The sequence below is a fragment of the Coturnix japonica genome, unplaced genomic scaffold, assembly GCF_054131305.1.
Source record: "Coturnix japonica strain WE unplaced genomic scaffold, WE-NBRP24 Scf040, whole genome shotgun sequence".
Classification (NCBI taxonomy): Eukaryota; Metazoa; Chordata; class Aves; order Galliformes; family Phasianidae; genus Coturnix; species Coturnix japonica.
The window spans coordinates 1,622,288-1,638,887 of record NW_028188943.1 but is presented as its reverse complement, the minus strand read 5'-3'; the positions used below and the strand labels follow the sequence as shown (position 1 = coordinate 1,638,887).

The 16,600-nt window shown below is 36.8% G+C and overlaps 3 protein-coding genes across 4 annotated transcripts; all 3 read right to left on the bottom strand.

Moving 5' to 3' along the window:
- Positions 1–802: 802 nt before the first annotated feature.
- Positions 803–7,163, bottom strand: LOC146752939 (uncharacterized). The gene is made up of 8 exons (XM_085531131.1): positions 7,044–7,163; positions 6,484–6,645; positions 5,369–5,533; positions 4,615–4,734; positions 2,908–3,108; positions 2,389–2,469; positions 1,534–1,660; positions 803–990 (listed from the first exon to the last, which is right to left on the bottom strand). The coding sequence occupies exons 1-8, from the start codon at positions 7,155–7,157 to the stop codon at positions 818–820; spliced, it is 1,143 nt and encodes a 380-aa protein (XP_085387257.1). The 5' UTR covers positions 7,158–7,163; the 3' UTR covers positions 803–817.
- Positions 7,164–7,827: 664 nt separating this feature from the next.
- Positions 7,828–9,682, bottom strand: LOC146752938 (kinesin-like protein KIF20B). Its single transcript, XM_085531130.1, has 2 exons — positions 8,474–9,682; positions 7,828–8,034 (listed from the first exon to the last, which is right to left on the bottom strand). Exons 1-2 carry the CDS (start codon positions 9,619–9,621, stop codon positions 7,863–7,865), a joined length of 1,320 nt encoding a protein of 439 aa, XP_085387256.1. The 5' UTR covers positions 9,622–9,682; the 3' UTR covers positions 7,828–7,862.
- A 2,272-nt stretch (positions 9,683–11,954) lies between these two features.
- On the bottom strand, positions 11,955–14,644 carry LOC146752937 (uncharacterized). Of its 2 annotated transcripts, XM_085531132.1 has the most exons (4): positions 14,382–14,644; positions 13,826–13,887; positions 13,528–13,599; positions 11,955–12,308 (listed from the first exon to the last, which is right to left on the bottom strand). In XM_085531132.1, exons 1-4 carry the CDS (start codon positions 14,572–14,574, stop codon positions 11,976–11,978), a joined length of 660 nt encoding a protein of 219 aa, XP_085387258.1. In that variant the 5' UTR covers positions 14,575–14,644; the 3' UTR covers positions 11,955–11,975. The 2 variants fall into 2 exon arrangements, with proteins under 2 accessions (XP_085387258.1, XP_085387259.1); XM_085531133.1 differs by lacking the exon at positions 13,528–13,599.
- Positions 14,645–16,600: the final 1,956 nt, after the last annotated feature.

Here is a 16,600-nt window from a genome sequence, read left to right as displayed (position 1 = left end):
TAATCACAAGGAACAAATATGGAGAATGTACAAAATCCTGTTTATCTTAAAAAAGCACACACATCTGAGGAAAGCCTGAAGGCAGCTTTCATTTTGAAATACTTGTTTTCAAAAGAGTATTATAATACTTGTTTTGTGAAACATGAAGCGTTCAGAAAACATTTTTAGCCTCAATCCCTGTAGCTATGACTTGCCCAGAATTTCAGTTCTCGGTTCAGTTCCATGTTCTCAGAACTACAGGGAGAGAAGAAACTGTCTCATCTTCTTCATCCTCTAACAAAAAAAATAACATTTTGGTTTCTGCCCCTATCATTCGTCAAATCATCAAAAAATTCAGAGGGATATTACAGTATGGGCAAATGATCACTATGCTGAACAGAAAAAGGACTCTAATATAATTAAAAGATGCAGTTCCAACAGAGCAAGAATGTTCTTAGCACAATAGCTGCCGACAGAGTCATGAAACTGGCACATCAGATCCTTTGCAAGTTGGCTTAGACAGGAGATCATAGTTTAAGCATACCTAAAAAGCTGTCTAAGTTGTGCTCTAGAAAAGCGTGTAGTAGAATAATCCCACTCCGACACACTGAAATTATCTATGATTCCAAATTAGAAGACATCTCCGTGATTGCTACATCACCTACTTAGTAAACTGTAAGCCAGCCAAACACAGAGATCTTTGAGGACAAACTAAAACAGAACAGCAGGAAGACCAACAAGAATGACTTGATAGAATAAAGAAATACCTCAGTACTTTCAACCTCCTCCTGCAAATAGATGAAACCTCCAGTCTGTTTGGACTTCTTAGTAGTTTATTTTAAGCCAAGACTACAGTATAATCGCTTACCGAAGAAGCAGGTATATCTAGAGGGCCAGAAACGACAGTGGAATACAGCTTCCTTTTGCATCGTTTTGGCTTGGTCTCTCCTTCTTCGAGACTTTCAGGTTCGTTTGATTTAGGAGAACTTACTGCTGACATCAGCTTCTTGGCTAGAAGAAATTTGTTTTGATACATAAACCAATCAACTTAATGGATTTGTGAGTCTTTAAATCACTGAATGCAAAAAAAAGCTTCGTAACAAACTTGGTTAATAAACGACACATAAAATTTAAGTGAAAATACTCAGAAATTGTATTTGTTCATCGAGGCTCTTTATTGCTTCTATAGCTGAAACAGTTTATAGCTTCAGGTACGGCAGCTTAAAGCACGCATTAAAATGGAGTATGAAAGACAATCATGGCTCAGAAGTCGCTGGAAGTCAGAAACTTCAGCAGGAGTTAAACAACAGGCCTAACTTTCGTGCTGACAGAAGCACAAGACAGAACCAACTTTCTCTGTATACTTGTAGGTTTTCACAAATGTAATAATGAATCTCTGAAGAGACGAATAAATGCATTTACTTCATAAATCAAAGGACAAGACAACTTAACATGGCAGACAAGTCTAAGAACACATACATTAATAGCCTACAGCAGAAACAAGCCATTCTACAATGTCTAGAAAACATGGAATAAAACTTATTCTACACCAACCTTTAGAGTGTATAATAGAAGGAGAGCTTTGAATAAAATCTCCAACTTTTTGCAGTGTTTCATCCTTCTTTTTAGTCAGTCTTGAAGCATGTACTCGCTTTCTCAGGAAGTAGTCTTTTCCGGATTTCTGTTCAACAGAGATGTGAACATGTGAAACAAGAGCATTGTTTAAACTTCATTTTAGTTCAACGTTATTTTAAGTTGACATTTTGAGCTTTACTACTGACACCTCTGTTCATTATGCTGATGATACCACAACGGCAAGTAATGTAGACAATTTTATACCCTTTAGGGAGTTGTCAAAATCTCAGCTATTTCAAGGCATACGTTTCTTACAGTTTCTTAATAAGGCAGTAGTTTCTTTAAAAGTAGCTCCCAAGCTGTGGAGTTGTTTCTTACATAAGCTGTTCTAATTACATAAAATAAACAAACATACAAAACAGAAGACAACAGATGGGAAAAATCTACTACTCATACTCTGACCATGCCAAGGATACTGCTATCACATGTGAACATCTGTTTTTAATAACTGCCATGCATATTAATGATATGAACCTTAGTTTAATACAAGGGCTTCACTTACAAAAGCACACGATAATACACTAAAGCTTCTCTTCCCAACTATTCAGTGTGCAATATCCTTCCCTCCAAATCATTACACAGTACAGCCATTACACGCTCTGGGGACAGACTGACTTGCCCTTTGGTTAGCTTATGGAATTTATAAGGAAGAGCTCATAAGCATGTAAGATTCCCATTCAGGTATACACATAAGGATAAGACACTGCTTCTTTCGTGTGACCACACAATTACAGGAAGTCCCAAGCTAGCTTCAAAACTAGAACAAAAACCAACCGTTTTCTCGTCACTTGCAGAGGGTGAATTAAAAGCCATGACAGATTTTGTATTTTTCGTGTTCTCACTTTTCACAAAATCCTGGGAAAATAAGACAAGTTTCAGCCATGATTCTTTTGGAAAGAACAATTGATGTCACAAAAGTGAACACTTTAAACACTTTTGCTAATAGTAGGGAAGTATCTGCTAGTGGTAACTATTCCACTGTAAATCAGATAATAAATAAGCATTCAATTATAAAAACAGGACATTAAGATATCAGTATTAGACATCTCATGATGTCTAAAAAGCTGATTTACGTCTACAGGTTTCAAAGAAAATACACAATGGAGTTAAGAGAAAATCCCTTCTCTTAAACCATTATCACTGAGCTTGGCTATTAGTTTTGTTCATTAAAGCAGTTCATTGATTAAATTCTTCAACTACTTTACTGAGGTAGAAATAGCATTTTTTTAATGCTTAAATGAGAATGGTAAAAAGGCATCAGATATTTTGTTTTCTGTTGGGTCTAGGTCATACCTCATCCATGTCATCACTTCTTTTCTTTTTTGCCTTAGGCATTTTCACTCCTAAAGGTATCATGCTGCCGTGCTGCTTTATCTCCGTCTTATCAGGTTGCAGAGGTGTCAGTGGGATTTCCAGCTCCGGTTTTGGGAACCGACTAGTTTTGCCATTTTCTGCAGACACTCCAGAAGAGTCGAGGACAGTTTCCAAATGCTCCTGATAGCACAGAAGAATTTTAAGTGCAAGTGTTAAGGTAGCCATGAGATTAAAAAGCTATAAAGCATCTGGAAAAGGATATGTAAGCATTCGATTTCCTGCTGTAAGAACACTTGTAACAGAAGGAGTCTATTTCAGTTACAGCAGAGTTTTACCCTTCTTTCCTAGAACTTGTTACATTTAAAATTATTTCCAATCTATGATCACAAAAAAAGTTCTCCATGTTAAACTGAGCCTGATACTTTACAAGTCATTTTTTCTCAAGGGCACAGACAACTACACTATTTTAATAGAGAATGGTGGTAGAACTGACACGATTTTCTTCATCTCAACTCTGCGGCGTCAGAACTGGGCAGGAAATGGAGCATTTGATTCAAGTGTTCAATTAACTTCCAGCTTAATCTTAGGGAATTTGCCCTTCCTCTTCTACACTAGAGATGTTATTTACATAAGTAAGGTCCAGCTGGCAAGGTGCAAGCCCAGTACAAGTCATTAAAGAACTCCATTGCTATCTTTTCCCTGGAGAGAATACAGACATTCAAGCAATGACACCGTACTTAAGCTGAAGGCTATCATGTACCTGCTCATGGTCAAATGGCAGCAAATGCACAGCTAAGTGACAGGGAAATGTCAGTATGCATTTCCCCAGCAGCACTTACTGTCCACAATCCACCCAATCCTGTTTTTCTCAACAGGAACAACAAAGTCAGAACTGAGATCACCTGGACTCCTCCTTCTCTATGGCAGGAATTCAGCTAGCATATCAAAAATGAGTTCAGATGCTGGTTGAACACATGGAAGACAGGCTGCTGGGGACATCAGAAAATGGTAGATGGCTGCTTCTACTGCTGCTAGTAACTAGCAAACTCCAGTGTCCCAAACACAGACTAGCAGCTTTTACTACTTACACAGTTCCAAACCCCTTGAGGGGAGTCTTCTTCCTCTCAAAAAGTTACCGAAGATTGTAGAAAGACAAAAAGTAGTCAGAGCCACTTTATCAGGCTCTGCTAAGAATCTGAATGGAGTATCACCACCCACTGTATTTCCAAGAATTAAGTTGGTTAATAAATACTTTGTTTTTAAAATATATGTAACTGCCATTTTATGAAAGTTAGCAATTAAAAACTTATATAGGAATGATTAACATCATCTGCTAACAAAACAATGTCCAGAAATCCTGCAGAGGAAGAAAATAAGTTCAATTTGCTGTGCCCGTTTCAGTGGCTCCATGAATTTTTTCCTAGTAACTTATCTAATCATGAGCCACTTCATAAGCATTAACATGAGGAGAGTTTTCAACAGCACCTGACAAAAATTCATCACACAATTGTTTCAACAGCTTTTATTCCTATCAAAGGCTATAAAAACAGGTGATCTGATCACCTTGAAAGGGATAAATAAATTAAAACTTGGGAATCGTTTAGAGAACATGAGATCTTTTCCTACTCATTCCTTATCAAAAGCAATACAATCACAACATTTTCAGATCTGAAGTTTCATACTAACCTCAGATTCATTTAATGAAGTGAGGCTCCTAGTACATCGACGTGACAAATAATTGTCTTCAGCTTTGCATCTTAATGGAATACTTTCTCCAGTTTTAGTTTTGCTTTCTTGTTTCCTAGGCTGTAAATATTTAAAAGGAGTAAAGATTAGGCTATGCATTAGACCTCCAAAATATCTCGAGTTTTCTAAAGTTACAGTGTAAAACCTCAAGCTCAGACGCCACATGAACACGTAAGCTGAAACACAGCACAAGTGTGGGAAGGTAGTAACATCTATTCATTGTGTGATCTTCAGATACACCCTACTGGGTCTCACTAACAGTCTCAGGCAGTATTCTGCCTCCAAAAGAGAGAAAGCGAGACATTATTTAGGGACAAAATCTGTAACGCTGGTCGTTTTGTCATCCATTCCCCCCATACTCTGCACGCTCACAGCTGCTATGTTAGAACACCAAAGGCTAAACCTCTGCCTAATCTTCAGCATCCACATACGAATACATGGAAAACTGCATGGAAAAGTTCCATAATGTACACAGAGAGATGGTGTTCTAGTAAATAAAATAGTTTTGAGAAGATGAGAGCTCATGCTTGAGTGGAAGACAAAAAGAACCAACAAGTACTCATCACTGAATATGTAGTTAAAGGACTATATGCTAAGAAAAATGATTCTAGCTCCAGTATCTCCTAGGAAAACAGAAGAACAAAAAGGGGTTAACAAGATGTTAAGTACTGACTTTCTATAAATATAATCATACCTTTTCATTTACAGAGTCATTCCTTCTACTCTGTCTTTCTTCAAGTAAAGGTATTTCTGGCAAACACTGAGGGCTACTGTGGTTAATGCGTTGTTTTAATTCCTTTATAAAGTCATCTTTGTCAGCCAGTTCTTTTCTTAACTCTTCAATCACAGTTGCATTATCCTAATAAACAGTAAAAACTGCTGAGTTGTGGGATTGGCAAAAGGAATTAACACACACAAGCAGTATTGCAATTACTTAGTAGCATCAGTTTTAGAATTGCAGGCTAGAACACTTAACTATTCAAGAACAGTAACATTTCACGGATTTGTACGGTCACTGTTACAAGTGCAGTAGTCACAGAATTGCCTGGGAAGTTGTAATACAATATATTTTGATTCTTCTATTTTACTTATGTGCTTCAGCCTTCATCTCTCTTAAGATATAATAACCCGAGCTTTTATTTGTTCCCAAATCCTCGGTACTGTGAGAAAGTCGGCAGTTGTAGGGGAAGTTTTGCTATGAGAACATCTTTCTTCTCAGAGAAAGTGAATCCAAACATTCTCAAAAGAGCACAACTCATTTAGTCTTCTGTTTAGCTTCTGAAATTCTATGCTACGGCTTAGATTGGCTATCCTGATTAAAAGCTGGATGTTGAAATAAGAAATGCAACTTCCAGAGATCATCCCCCCTCTGCTTTTTGATGCTTCCCTTAATCTCTCTCCACGTCCCCTTCTGTCTTTTCATGCCATTGTAGATACTACCTCAGAGAAAGCAAAGAAAGTAAGAAACCTGAGACAGAACTACTGTCTGAGTATTGAGCCTAGCTTGGGATCCGGAAATGTTGTGAATTATCAGAAAAAGCTACAGATGTCCAGTCTGACTGTAGGATCATCAGCATCAAACTGACATCTGCTTATCTGAACTACTGAAAAATTTGAAATTTTAGTAATTAACAGAAATTCTGTTTCTGAAGAACAAAAATAAAAGCTGGTGCTTTTTTTGGTTAGTCGCACATGATGTCAATACAACAGTGTTCAAGAACAGAACCACACCCAGAATACAAAGAGCAGGTACAGGAGTTTTACAGAATTTATGGGTAGCTAATCAGGTAGGAGGAAAGGAGAGCTGACCTTGCTTGAATCCTTTAAGGCAGATTGTCTCAGTTCTGCTATTTCTGTCTCTTTTTGTATGGCAATAGAAGCCAAAGTTTTGAGCTGTTTTTCCAAAGCTTCAACTAACTGATCTCTCTCCTCACGCCACTTTTGAATATTATGGTCCTTTTCCTCCAGCTCCTATATTTCATGTTGAAAGAAAAGCATACACAGTAGAAACAAGCAGAATCTTTAAGACAGCCTAGAATTAATAAGTTTTTCATATAGCATAAATAAGGACTCAAGCTGATAAAAAGAGTTTATGGTAAGACATTTCAATTAACATATCGTGATGTCACTCAACAAGATCAGGTTACATGCATGTATTACATATGTATTTACTATGCAGATTATTGTATTTAAAGCAATCTGCCAGTGCTCTGTAGTGACTAATTATTTGAATATCTTTCATGGTCTACCGCTAATTTCAGTTGGCCACTTTCATTTTGCTCCAATTTTTTTATTTTTTTTGACCTTTTTCCTGTTGCTTGGAAAACCTGCATCATTCATTTAATAAAAATTAAGAGCAAGAAAAATACCTGTTTAAGTTGTTGGATAGTATAGTCTTTATAATCCAGCTCATCCTTAAACTGGTTATTAATCCTTTCAAGTTCTTCCATCTTGTTCCTGAGGGATTCCTCCACAGAACGCATCGTGGACACCTGTAATGTAAGCACAGCTCACGGTTCATTAAAAGACTTCTGTAATCCAACCTGGCCAAATACTTCTTTGTTAAATAAAGAGGAATTCACAAACAAGTGCTGAGTAGGAAAACGACAGCAAGTGCAAGGTTACCAAGGAAGACATGAATTCATTTTTAAGCTTCAATTTTCCAACCCAAGCACACCCAATAAACTTTCAGACTAAGATCCTGCAAAATGGGTTTTAATATATCTTCTTGTTTAATAATTAAATTTTAACTATTAACATCACTGAAGCTGAAATTGAAGAAAAAAAATATACATGCTTATATTAAAGAGCCTCTGGAAATTAGTCTATTTCTCTTCAAGTAAATAGCATTCTTCTTCCCAGTTATCAGCGTTTTTTCACAAGACTTAGGTTTTAGGCTTTGGAGTTACCACGGATACCAATGGCAAGTCACCAGTAACGTAGAGATAATAACAAGTCCCCTCCAGAGGCAGATTAGCTATTCTCTTCACAAACCTTATTCCAGACTACCAACCAACTTTACTTTCCTCTGTTCATTATCTATGTGAAACCACGTTTTAACTTCTGGTCCCCTCTAGAGCTTCAATGGCAACTTTACCTAAGATTTGCTGCTAGCCACACTAGTGTGAAATTTCCAGCTTCATAGTTAAAGTTTGAGAAGTTTTAACAGCAGAAAGCCAAGCATAATCTTACAGAAAAAAATAGCTCAGTTGACTACAAACCTCGCTTTGTACTTGCTGAATTTGTTTCTCGGCATCAGAATGTTTGTCTTTTAGATCTGCATACTCTTCTTCTTTCCTCTGCAAATCTTTTTTCAAATTCAGTACAAGGGCAGAACTCTCAGAAAGAATATTTTCTAGCCTTATGTTAAAAATAAAGAGACAAAGAACATTACTGTTACACATCTCATGGAAACTGCAATTACAGCTTAATCCATGCCCTGCCTGTTGGTTTCTATTTGTAAATAGACTCTTAAATCTATCTAGACCAATGACAAAATTTAAACAATTACTTTTGAATTTCAGCTTGCTTCTCATAATCAGATGCTGAAGCAATAAATTATTCAGATGCTATTCTGAGGGATATACAACAAAACCACCAGAAATCCCCATATTATTCTTTATTTCCTTGCACACTCCTGTTTTCCCTTGGAACTCAAGTAGCATACCAAAGCATCCTAAAGTAGTAGTTTGGCCATTGATAAGCATGCAGATGCATTAAGTCGAAGGGATGTTCCCATTAACTATTTTAACTCAAGTTCATTCTCAAAGGGCTCTAAGTTAACTCAGTGGTTACTTACGATTCTATACGTTGCACTTTCTCCATTTCACTCTTTTCCTTTTCCCGAAGAGAATGTTTCATCTGCTCCAAGCTGTTTTTCAGCTGCAGAACTTCTTGAATCAGATTTGCTTCTTTGCTACTTAACTCTTCAACCTTTTTGTCTGCATTTGCAGACTTCTCCTGCAGAGTTGCTGTAACTGTCTCCAGATTAACAATAATAGATTCTTTTTCTTTAAGTAATTCATTGAGTTTTGACACATTGTCTTCCATTGTCTTGGAAGCCTCCAGGAGATATTCAAGCTCTTTTATTTTTACCTCACAGTTGGCAACTTCCTCCTGAAATTGTGCAATCACTCTCTGATCTTCTGCAGTCTTTTCTTCAAACTCCTGAGTTTTCTTTTCTATTTGCTCATGTAACTGTTTCACAAGATCATCTTCCTGACTAGTGTGAGTTGTAATCTCACATAGCTTCATTACAAGTTGACGATTATGATTTTCAGCATTATTCAGTCCCGCCTTTAGGTTTTCATTGTCTTGAAGCAGTGCTTTGATGTGCTGACTTTTTAGTGAGGAAACATCAACAATACTTCTGCATACTTCCCAAATCCTTTCAAGACTATAGTTAAAGGAGAGGTCCTGCACAAGATCTGAGATGGAAGATGTCTGTGACTGAATGCATGCAGAACTAATTTGAGATGTCCCTGTCTCATCTTTTTCACAGTCTGAGGAATCCTTTACACTGACAAAGTCAGTACCGATGGCGTGAAACTCTAAGTGACATTTGTATAATTCATCTAATTTGGTCCGCATTTCTTTTACTTGTGACACTTTATCAATTATATATTCTTTGGCAACTTCTATGTTGTTAGTTAGTTGGGCATTTTTGTCTTCTAGTGACATATTTATAGATTTCTGTTCATCCAGTTCAGAAGCAATTTCCCGATAGTAAGCTTGACCCTGCAGAATTTGTTCACGGAGGGCATCAGCTGTTTCTTCAGAAAAAGAAAGCTCAATACGCAGGCTTGTTACCTGCTTACTGAAATCTTCTTTTTTATTTTTTTCTCTTCTGCATTGTTCTTCAAGCACAGTTAAATGATGTTCCAAGATTTCAGTTCTTTCCCTCAGTGCTAGTACTTCCTTTCGGTACGCGGAGCACTTTTGTTTCATGTGTTCAATTTTCTTTTGCTCTACAGTGTTCTTTTTCTTTCTCTCATTTACAACTACTGTAAAACAAACAAACAAACAAAAAAAAGGGAAAAGGAATGTAGCTCAGATTGATTAAAATCATTATTACATAGCAGTTCACAACACTAAGTAGCAACTTCTAAGTGAAAAACTGTCGTAATATGCTAGCCATACCCTCACATCACATAGTATTTGATACTAGTGAAGGAATTAAAGTCCTCTGAACACGTAATCAGGTGCCTCAGATTTCTATACAGAATTAACAGCAAAAGGTTTTCAGTCTGGAAGAACACTTTTACCATGGCACTACTCAAACCTTCCACTCCACACCAGTAGAAAATCTAATTAGATTTAAGAAACATGGGAACGAGATAGATAATTCACAGCTATATTCTTTCTATCTTCCCTGCTTCAGCAATCCCTATAAGGCAGCCAGGAATCACTCCATCTACATCTAAATGGTAGATAAACAGTTCTCTAAGAAATTTCATTCAAACTCACAGTCCTCTTACTTTCAAAAGAAAGATAAAACCCTGGACAAGTTGATCACTTAAGTGTTGATATCTGTCTCTCTTATTCAGTTGATCTCTAAACAAAATATGAGGATTCCTACTTCTGTCCACACTTACTCTTTTGCATATAAAGTTCACTCATAAAGTTGTACAAATTTGCAGATTCAAGTTTCCATAAATATTCCATTAGCTAGAGGCTGTTTTTTTCTTTAACTGGTGAGCAATTAGCTAAAATCACATGCATTTTCTTTCTATCAAAAGCGACTTCTGCTGTATTTCATCATTGCTTTAGAATCCAGTTATGTCCATAACATAATATGCATACTTTAAGTATTAAAAACAATAAATATAAGTCAAGACTTACTAGGGATTGGGTCACCACAACAATATATTCCATGGTGATTCTTGTACAGTCCTTTTATTACTACAACTTCAGAAATGCAGAATTTTATAGCACCCACGTGCAGCCTGCATTACATACAGATTCACGTGTACTGCATGGAAACAGTCTCTTAACTCATCTAAGGAGTTTTATATACAGTCCTCAACTGATTTAAAAGTCATACTGAAGAAACAGCAGTGGCATATTCCACCCCAAACCAGGTTTTGGGTTTTGACTGCTGCTCCCAGCAACACTAGTGAGGGGAATATAAGTAATCTAAACACTTTATGCTGAAAACAACAAGCAAGCACTAAAGCAAGATAAATAAGACTAGGGAGAACATGTGTAATGTTCAGTCTAGAAGCTCCTTACACAGGAAGTAGGGAAAAAGCATTATTACAGAGCATAGGAAACTAGACCTAAAAGCTCAGAGAATGGTGTAAATACCCTGAACTTGAAGCTGAGATAACCTAGCATCTCCTAAAACACTTTTGCTCGTGCTACTTATATAACTAATTCTACAAAAGAACCAGCACAACATACCTGTGCTCATTGTTCTACTCTGTATATTTAACATAGCTAAAGAATATATATTAAGCGGTTTTTGAAATTGGACGCTATTAATACTCACAAATAGAAGAAAATTTTAACATGATTGAATACTCAGTACTTCTTAACAGAAAACTTCATGCTGACATTGTGACTATCAGCTACCCATTTTAATTCCTATGTGGAGCATTGCTGTCATTAATTTTTAAATGAGAGCTTTGGTCATATGATTAGAACAAACCCACTACTATTTGGAGTATGGAGGAGTCCACATCCCTCCCTCAGTCTCTGGTAAGATGCTTATATGTGATGCCATTCAGTGGTCACATTAGGATTCAATATTTATGCCAAATAAAGGCAGCAGGGACAAATCATCCAAGAACAGCATCTCATCCAAAGAAGGCCTTGACTTTCTCCCTTGCACATATTTTGCAAGAGGAATACAAGAAAGGAAGGGAATACAGCTAAGTTTTAGATTTTCCCTTCTACATTGTATATGCCTTCCGTAATTCTAGGAACACTGATGCTCAGCTGTGCCCAGAAGTGAAGTTAAATGCATCAGAGCTTATCCAAACCATTTTGCTCAAATATTGCCCATGAGCGAGCAATTAGCAGGTCGTCAACAATTTTGATAGTTGCTTCAGGAAAAACAAAACAAACAAACAAAAAAAAAGCACTTGAGCAGCTGATGCTACTCAGAAGATCAGCAACAGCAGTTGAAACAATCCTAAAGAAACTGCTTTAAAACTATTACCAAATCTGCAAGTGCATCAACAGATGAGGAAAAAGCAGCAAAAAGGAAAAAAATAGTGCAAAAAACTTTTATTCTTAAGCATTCAAAAATGAACAGCATAGGACCTTCTGAAAAAGGGATATTTACATAACAGTTACTTCTATTTACAGTTTAACACAGTGGCTTTTCTCCTTATACCATAAGGTACGCGCTTCACAGCCTTTTGCTTCCGATCCGGAATAGGAAGCAATTTATTGTTTTGGAAGACACCCTGTTCAACGATGGAAGAAACTGTACCTTTCTTTGGAGGTGGCTCTTCCACAGTAGGCTTATCTTCATCAGTACTGCGCTTTCTTCCCACTTCCAACTCAGTTTTCTCTTGTTTCAGTGCTTTAACTGAAAGCACTGAAAATTGGCTGCTTTCAGTTCCTTTATTAGTGTTCTCTTCTGCCGGTTCTGCTTTAATGGTAGTTAAATGGTAGGTAGTCTTTTCCTGTATTGATATAAGATCAGTTACATTGAAGCTTAACAAAAGGAGCACTTAAGTCTCAGTAATCTTCTGTAGGCAAATATTTACACAAAACCATACAGCTAAAATATTTACCCGGTGACTCTATAGACATCAGTTACAAATCTCAATAGCAGACAGAACAAGTACACCTTCAGATAATGACAAGTGCAATACTCGGTAGAGTATACAAGGGAAAGCAAGAGCCTAGCAGGTTACAAAGTAAAAGACTTGCACACAATCAAGAGTTTACCGGTTTATCAAAGAATTTCCTGTTTCCAAGAAGTCAACAAAATTACAAACATGGTCAAAGAGCAAATGGTCAGCTCTCATACAAGTTCATCACATCACACTTCTGCTAAGCTGCTAAAATCACTTTCATCGTGACAGATATAATCCAACCTTAAAGCTTAGTCAGCTCTGTCACGCATATTTTAGATTGTGTCCTTGACCACAAGTGAAGCTTCCTTACTTACAAGATGACGATTGTTAAGCCATGCTGGCACTGCCAAGGACTGATTATTCATCTTTAGTAGCTTATGAAAAGAAAAGCTTCAGAAGTGTTCAGGCCACACAATCTCACAGATAGAGTTGGAGCCTTGTTCTTGGAAGAAGTAATAGGTGAGGACATGACTACTCATCACAGTCAGCTTTAATACCATGGAAATACTAAGTTGCAGTGATGCAGACAGTCAAAGACTAAGAAGGGTCAAGTTGCTAAGCTTACAAGGTTAGAGATCTGAGTGACAGAATTAACTATAAATGTTTTCAGAGCTACTTCAGGCTACCAAACATCAAAAAATGAACAAAAACAACCAGAAGTGGTATGCACACATACTTAATCAAGCTAGTCTTCACATATTCAGTAGCTCGCAGTACATTAGTCAGGATAAAGTTTTATGAACTGCATAGAACGTGGAGATATCCTGACCATTCATACTCGTACTTCCAACTCTACTCAACATACTTTTACTGTTGCTCTTCCTCTGATGTAGGAGTGTGAGGCAGGAGTTAGTGGAACACGCTGATATTTTTGTTGTTTGTGTTAACAACAACTACCTTCAGATAAATTTGAATTGTTTACAATTTCAAGCGAGTTCCAGCTACATACAGAAAATAAGTTTTCCAAAAATGTGTTGATTACAAGCATAGAATTAGTGTTTTTCTTTTTTTGTATAAGGATACAGAGATGTGTAAAACTCACATAATCTTTTACTTTTTCTTCTAAATGAGATTTTAAGTCTTGTAGCTCTGTAATGATGTCATCTTTCTGCACCTTGATTGAGATTGGAAATAAAAAATAAAAAAAATTCAGTCATCAGTTTCTAATGTAGCGTTAAGTAGCTGAATTACACAATGCATTAAAGGCAAATTCAGTTAAGCTAAGCTCGGTAAGAAATCTATTAATTGAGCCTACTGGAATAGCATTTTAAGCTACCACAAGTTGGTATTAATTAATTAATTAATTAAAACAATTTTACACAACATCTTGATAAAGTTACCTCAGTTGCTTCTTTAAGTTGCTCAACAGACTCATCTAATTTAATCACCTGCATTTCAAAGTCTGTAACACACAGAAAAGGTTGTATTACATAAGTAGCCAATAGATAATTTATTAAGTAATCAATTTTTCCAGATATTCTAATGTTTAGGTAGCTTTTGAACAGATTAATTAATTTGCATGTGGTCTTCACTTATTGGGAGTGATTCAAAAGTTTTCTATATTTCTTGGAACGAAAACATTGCATCAACAAGACATAAAGAAGAGTAGAGATTACAATATAAAAGTAAAAATCAAGATATAGACATTTAACCCCATACTTACGAAAGCGTAAATCTGCTAGTTGCAGTTTAAAGGAGAGGGGGAAAAAAGAAAAGAAATAACCAAAAACCGTGGAATTGCTGAACCTGAATATACACAAGGAACAAACTATCATTTATCTACAGGCTATGGTTCCAAAGGTAGAACATCTCCTCTAATTCCTACTCAAACTGGTTATTTCTATTTTAGATTAATGAACTATTTCTGTCTTCTACCTTTCACATCGCATAACTCACCTTTGTTCTTCTGCATCAGCTCTTCTTCAGTTTTAAGTAGTTTGGTGTTTTTCTCTGTTAGCTCTTCTTTGGTCTCCATCAGTTCAAAGTTAGTTTTCTCCAGCTGCTTTTCAAACCAGCCAGTATCTTCCTTCGGGTCCCCCAGGGATACAATGGAACTATGTGCTGCCTCAGCTTGCTCTTTAATATCCATGACATCATAATGCACAGAATCAAGAATGCCCTCAGGATCAACACAGGTGTCAGGCACTATGCTATGTTCTCCACCCTGAAACGTAATTTATAATCAGTTAAAACTGGTGAATAGCTGACTACATAATAGCTGTTATTTCTACAGATAGTCTGGATAGCCACTATGAAGACAGCCATACAAGAAGTTTTTAATTTCAGCTTCAAAACCCACCTCACAAATTCACATACAACATGACAGTGATTCATATGGGGGGAAGATAAGTGGCATTCTAGTAACAGCTAATATATTTTATAGTATTTGATGTTTGGTCACTACTTAAACCAGTTTTCAAGAAATTACAAAAGAGTTATTGCAGACTCCAATCCTGCTTTTAACCTCAAGAGTTTCACTAGGCCAACAATGTACAAGAACTGCCACTTCATGCAGCCATAGATTTCTGCTTTTTTTATGTTTTGAGTTTCCAGTTGCATTCAATGCAACTGATCATCATCTTTTCAGTTCTTTGTCTTGCAGCGCCACATCACCCTCATAGGCTGCTCCCTCTACTTTCACACTTAACCTCTTTCAGATAAGGCCACAATCCAAGGGCACACATCCATCAATTGTGCTTCAAACACAAACTCTCAGCACTTCAAAGTTTTCCATCAAGACTGTAGCACTGATCTGACAGCTTAACTTCTTCAGTGTTATATCATAGCACTCCTACCCATTCCGCTTAACCCCCACTTTCCCACTGAAGCATCTGATGGCCATAACACAGCTTTTCAAACTCTTTGCTGCTCCACTTCTTTTGTCAACACTTGAACTGGACAATATTCAAAATTACAACAGCAGCAACATATGGGGTAGCTGGATTTGCTTTCCTACATGGGATCATATTTTGAGAAGAGAGAAAAATTAAGTAAATAGCATAAAATCTCCTCCAGATGTAACAAGTTGCTTCTTGTTAGGTTGAATATCTTTTAGGAATGAGATTCTCAGAAGATGCTTCTGCCCTCACACCCCAAAGAAACACAAAGACCCCAGTAGAGATTTTTAGAAAACTCTGTAGGAAAATTAAGCTCAACTAAAACACTAAATTAAAAATCCTGACTGCTGTATGGAGACAAACACCCAGATTCACTACAGATACTACACAAATAGATTCATACTCTTAGAAGAACAGAATTTTTTCTTTAAATGCAAATCATAAGTACTGATCAACAAAATAGACTACAACATACTCACTTTTTGTGCAATAGCTGAGAATCTTAGCACATTGAGTGTTTCTTCATAGGTTGAAGCACACTGGCTGATGTTTGCTAACATGTGTATCTTCCCTTTTCCACTGAAGAATCCCTGAAGAAAGTGTGTTAACTTACTTTCACTAAACGGTATGTGCTGCTGCACCCTTTGAAGACAAAAACCACAACAAATCCCATTAGCAGAAGTTAACAGCTTCATTTCAATGTGAGAGCTATCCAAGTGGAAGACAACACATTAATAACTGCACTAGTCTTTAAATCATTTTGAGTTGTGGGTTGTTTTGAATTTAATCTTTTTGCTAGTTTGCAGTCAGGTTGTATGATTGTTCCAGCTACTATGCAGCCATTATCTTCTTAGACAACCCACGAGAACATTTAAAACAAAAAGTACATTCAACATCCAGCCTAAGATAGGTCATACAGCCTCACGTTAGCTTAAATTCTCTCTCACCTTTCTCTTTCCCTTACCACATCTGGCAAACTGACCTATCTACTTCTAAGAAAACAGTACCCAACAAAATCAGAGATAACCACTCTCTCAGTATATTGTCTCTAGGAAAGGACAATAGTAAATACTTTGGAAATAAAGAAGCATATACTTATCACAACATCTCTGGTGTTTCCTAAACCAAGGTTAAGCCACGGAATCAAACAGCTGGTGATGTACAGAAAATTAGGAGAGAACTCCTAAAGCGTGACTAAACACACTGTTCTCTAGTGAGGTTACCTGCTGGACTCTTTACAGCTACTGAATTCTGCCAACAGAGCTAAAAGCTTCACAT

Coding starts and splice junctions, on each gene's coding strand:
- LOC146752939 (XM_085531131.1), bottom strand. CDS start 7,157: ATGCGTTCTGTGGAGGAATCCCTCAGGAACAAGATGGAAGAACTTGAA. Junction 4,735..5,368: donor ATGACTCTGTAAATGAAAAG/GTATGATTATAT, acceptor AAATATTTACAG/CCTAGGAAACAAGAAAGCAA. Junction 2,470..2,907: donor GAAGTGATGACATGGATGAG/GTATGACCTAGA, acceptor TTATTTTCCCAG/GATTTTGTGAAAAGTGAGAA.
- LOC146752938 (XM_085531130.1), bottom strand. CDS start 9,621: ATGAAACAAAAGTGCTCCGCGTACCGAAAGGAAGTACTAGCACTGAGG. Junction 8,035..8,473: donor AAAGTGCAACGTATAGAATC/GTAAGTAACCAC, acceptor TTTTAACATAAG/GCTAGAAAATATTCTTTCTG.
- LOC146752937 (XM_085531132.1), bottom strand. CDS start 14,574: ATGGATATTAAAGAGCAAGCTGAGGCAGCACATAGTTCCATTGTATCC. Junction 13,888..14,381: donor GCTGATGCAGAAGAACAAAG/GTGAGTTATGCG, acceptor TGTGTGTTACAG/ACTTTGAAATGCAGGTGATT. Junction 12,309..13,527: donor AAGAAAAAGTAAAAGATTAT/GTGAGTTTTACA, acceptor ATATCAATACAG/GAAAAGACTACCTACCATTT.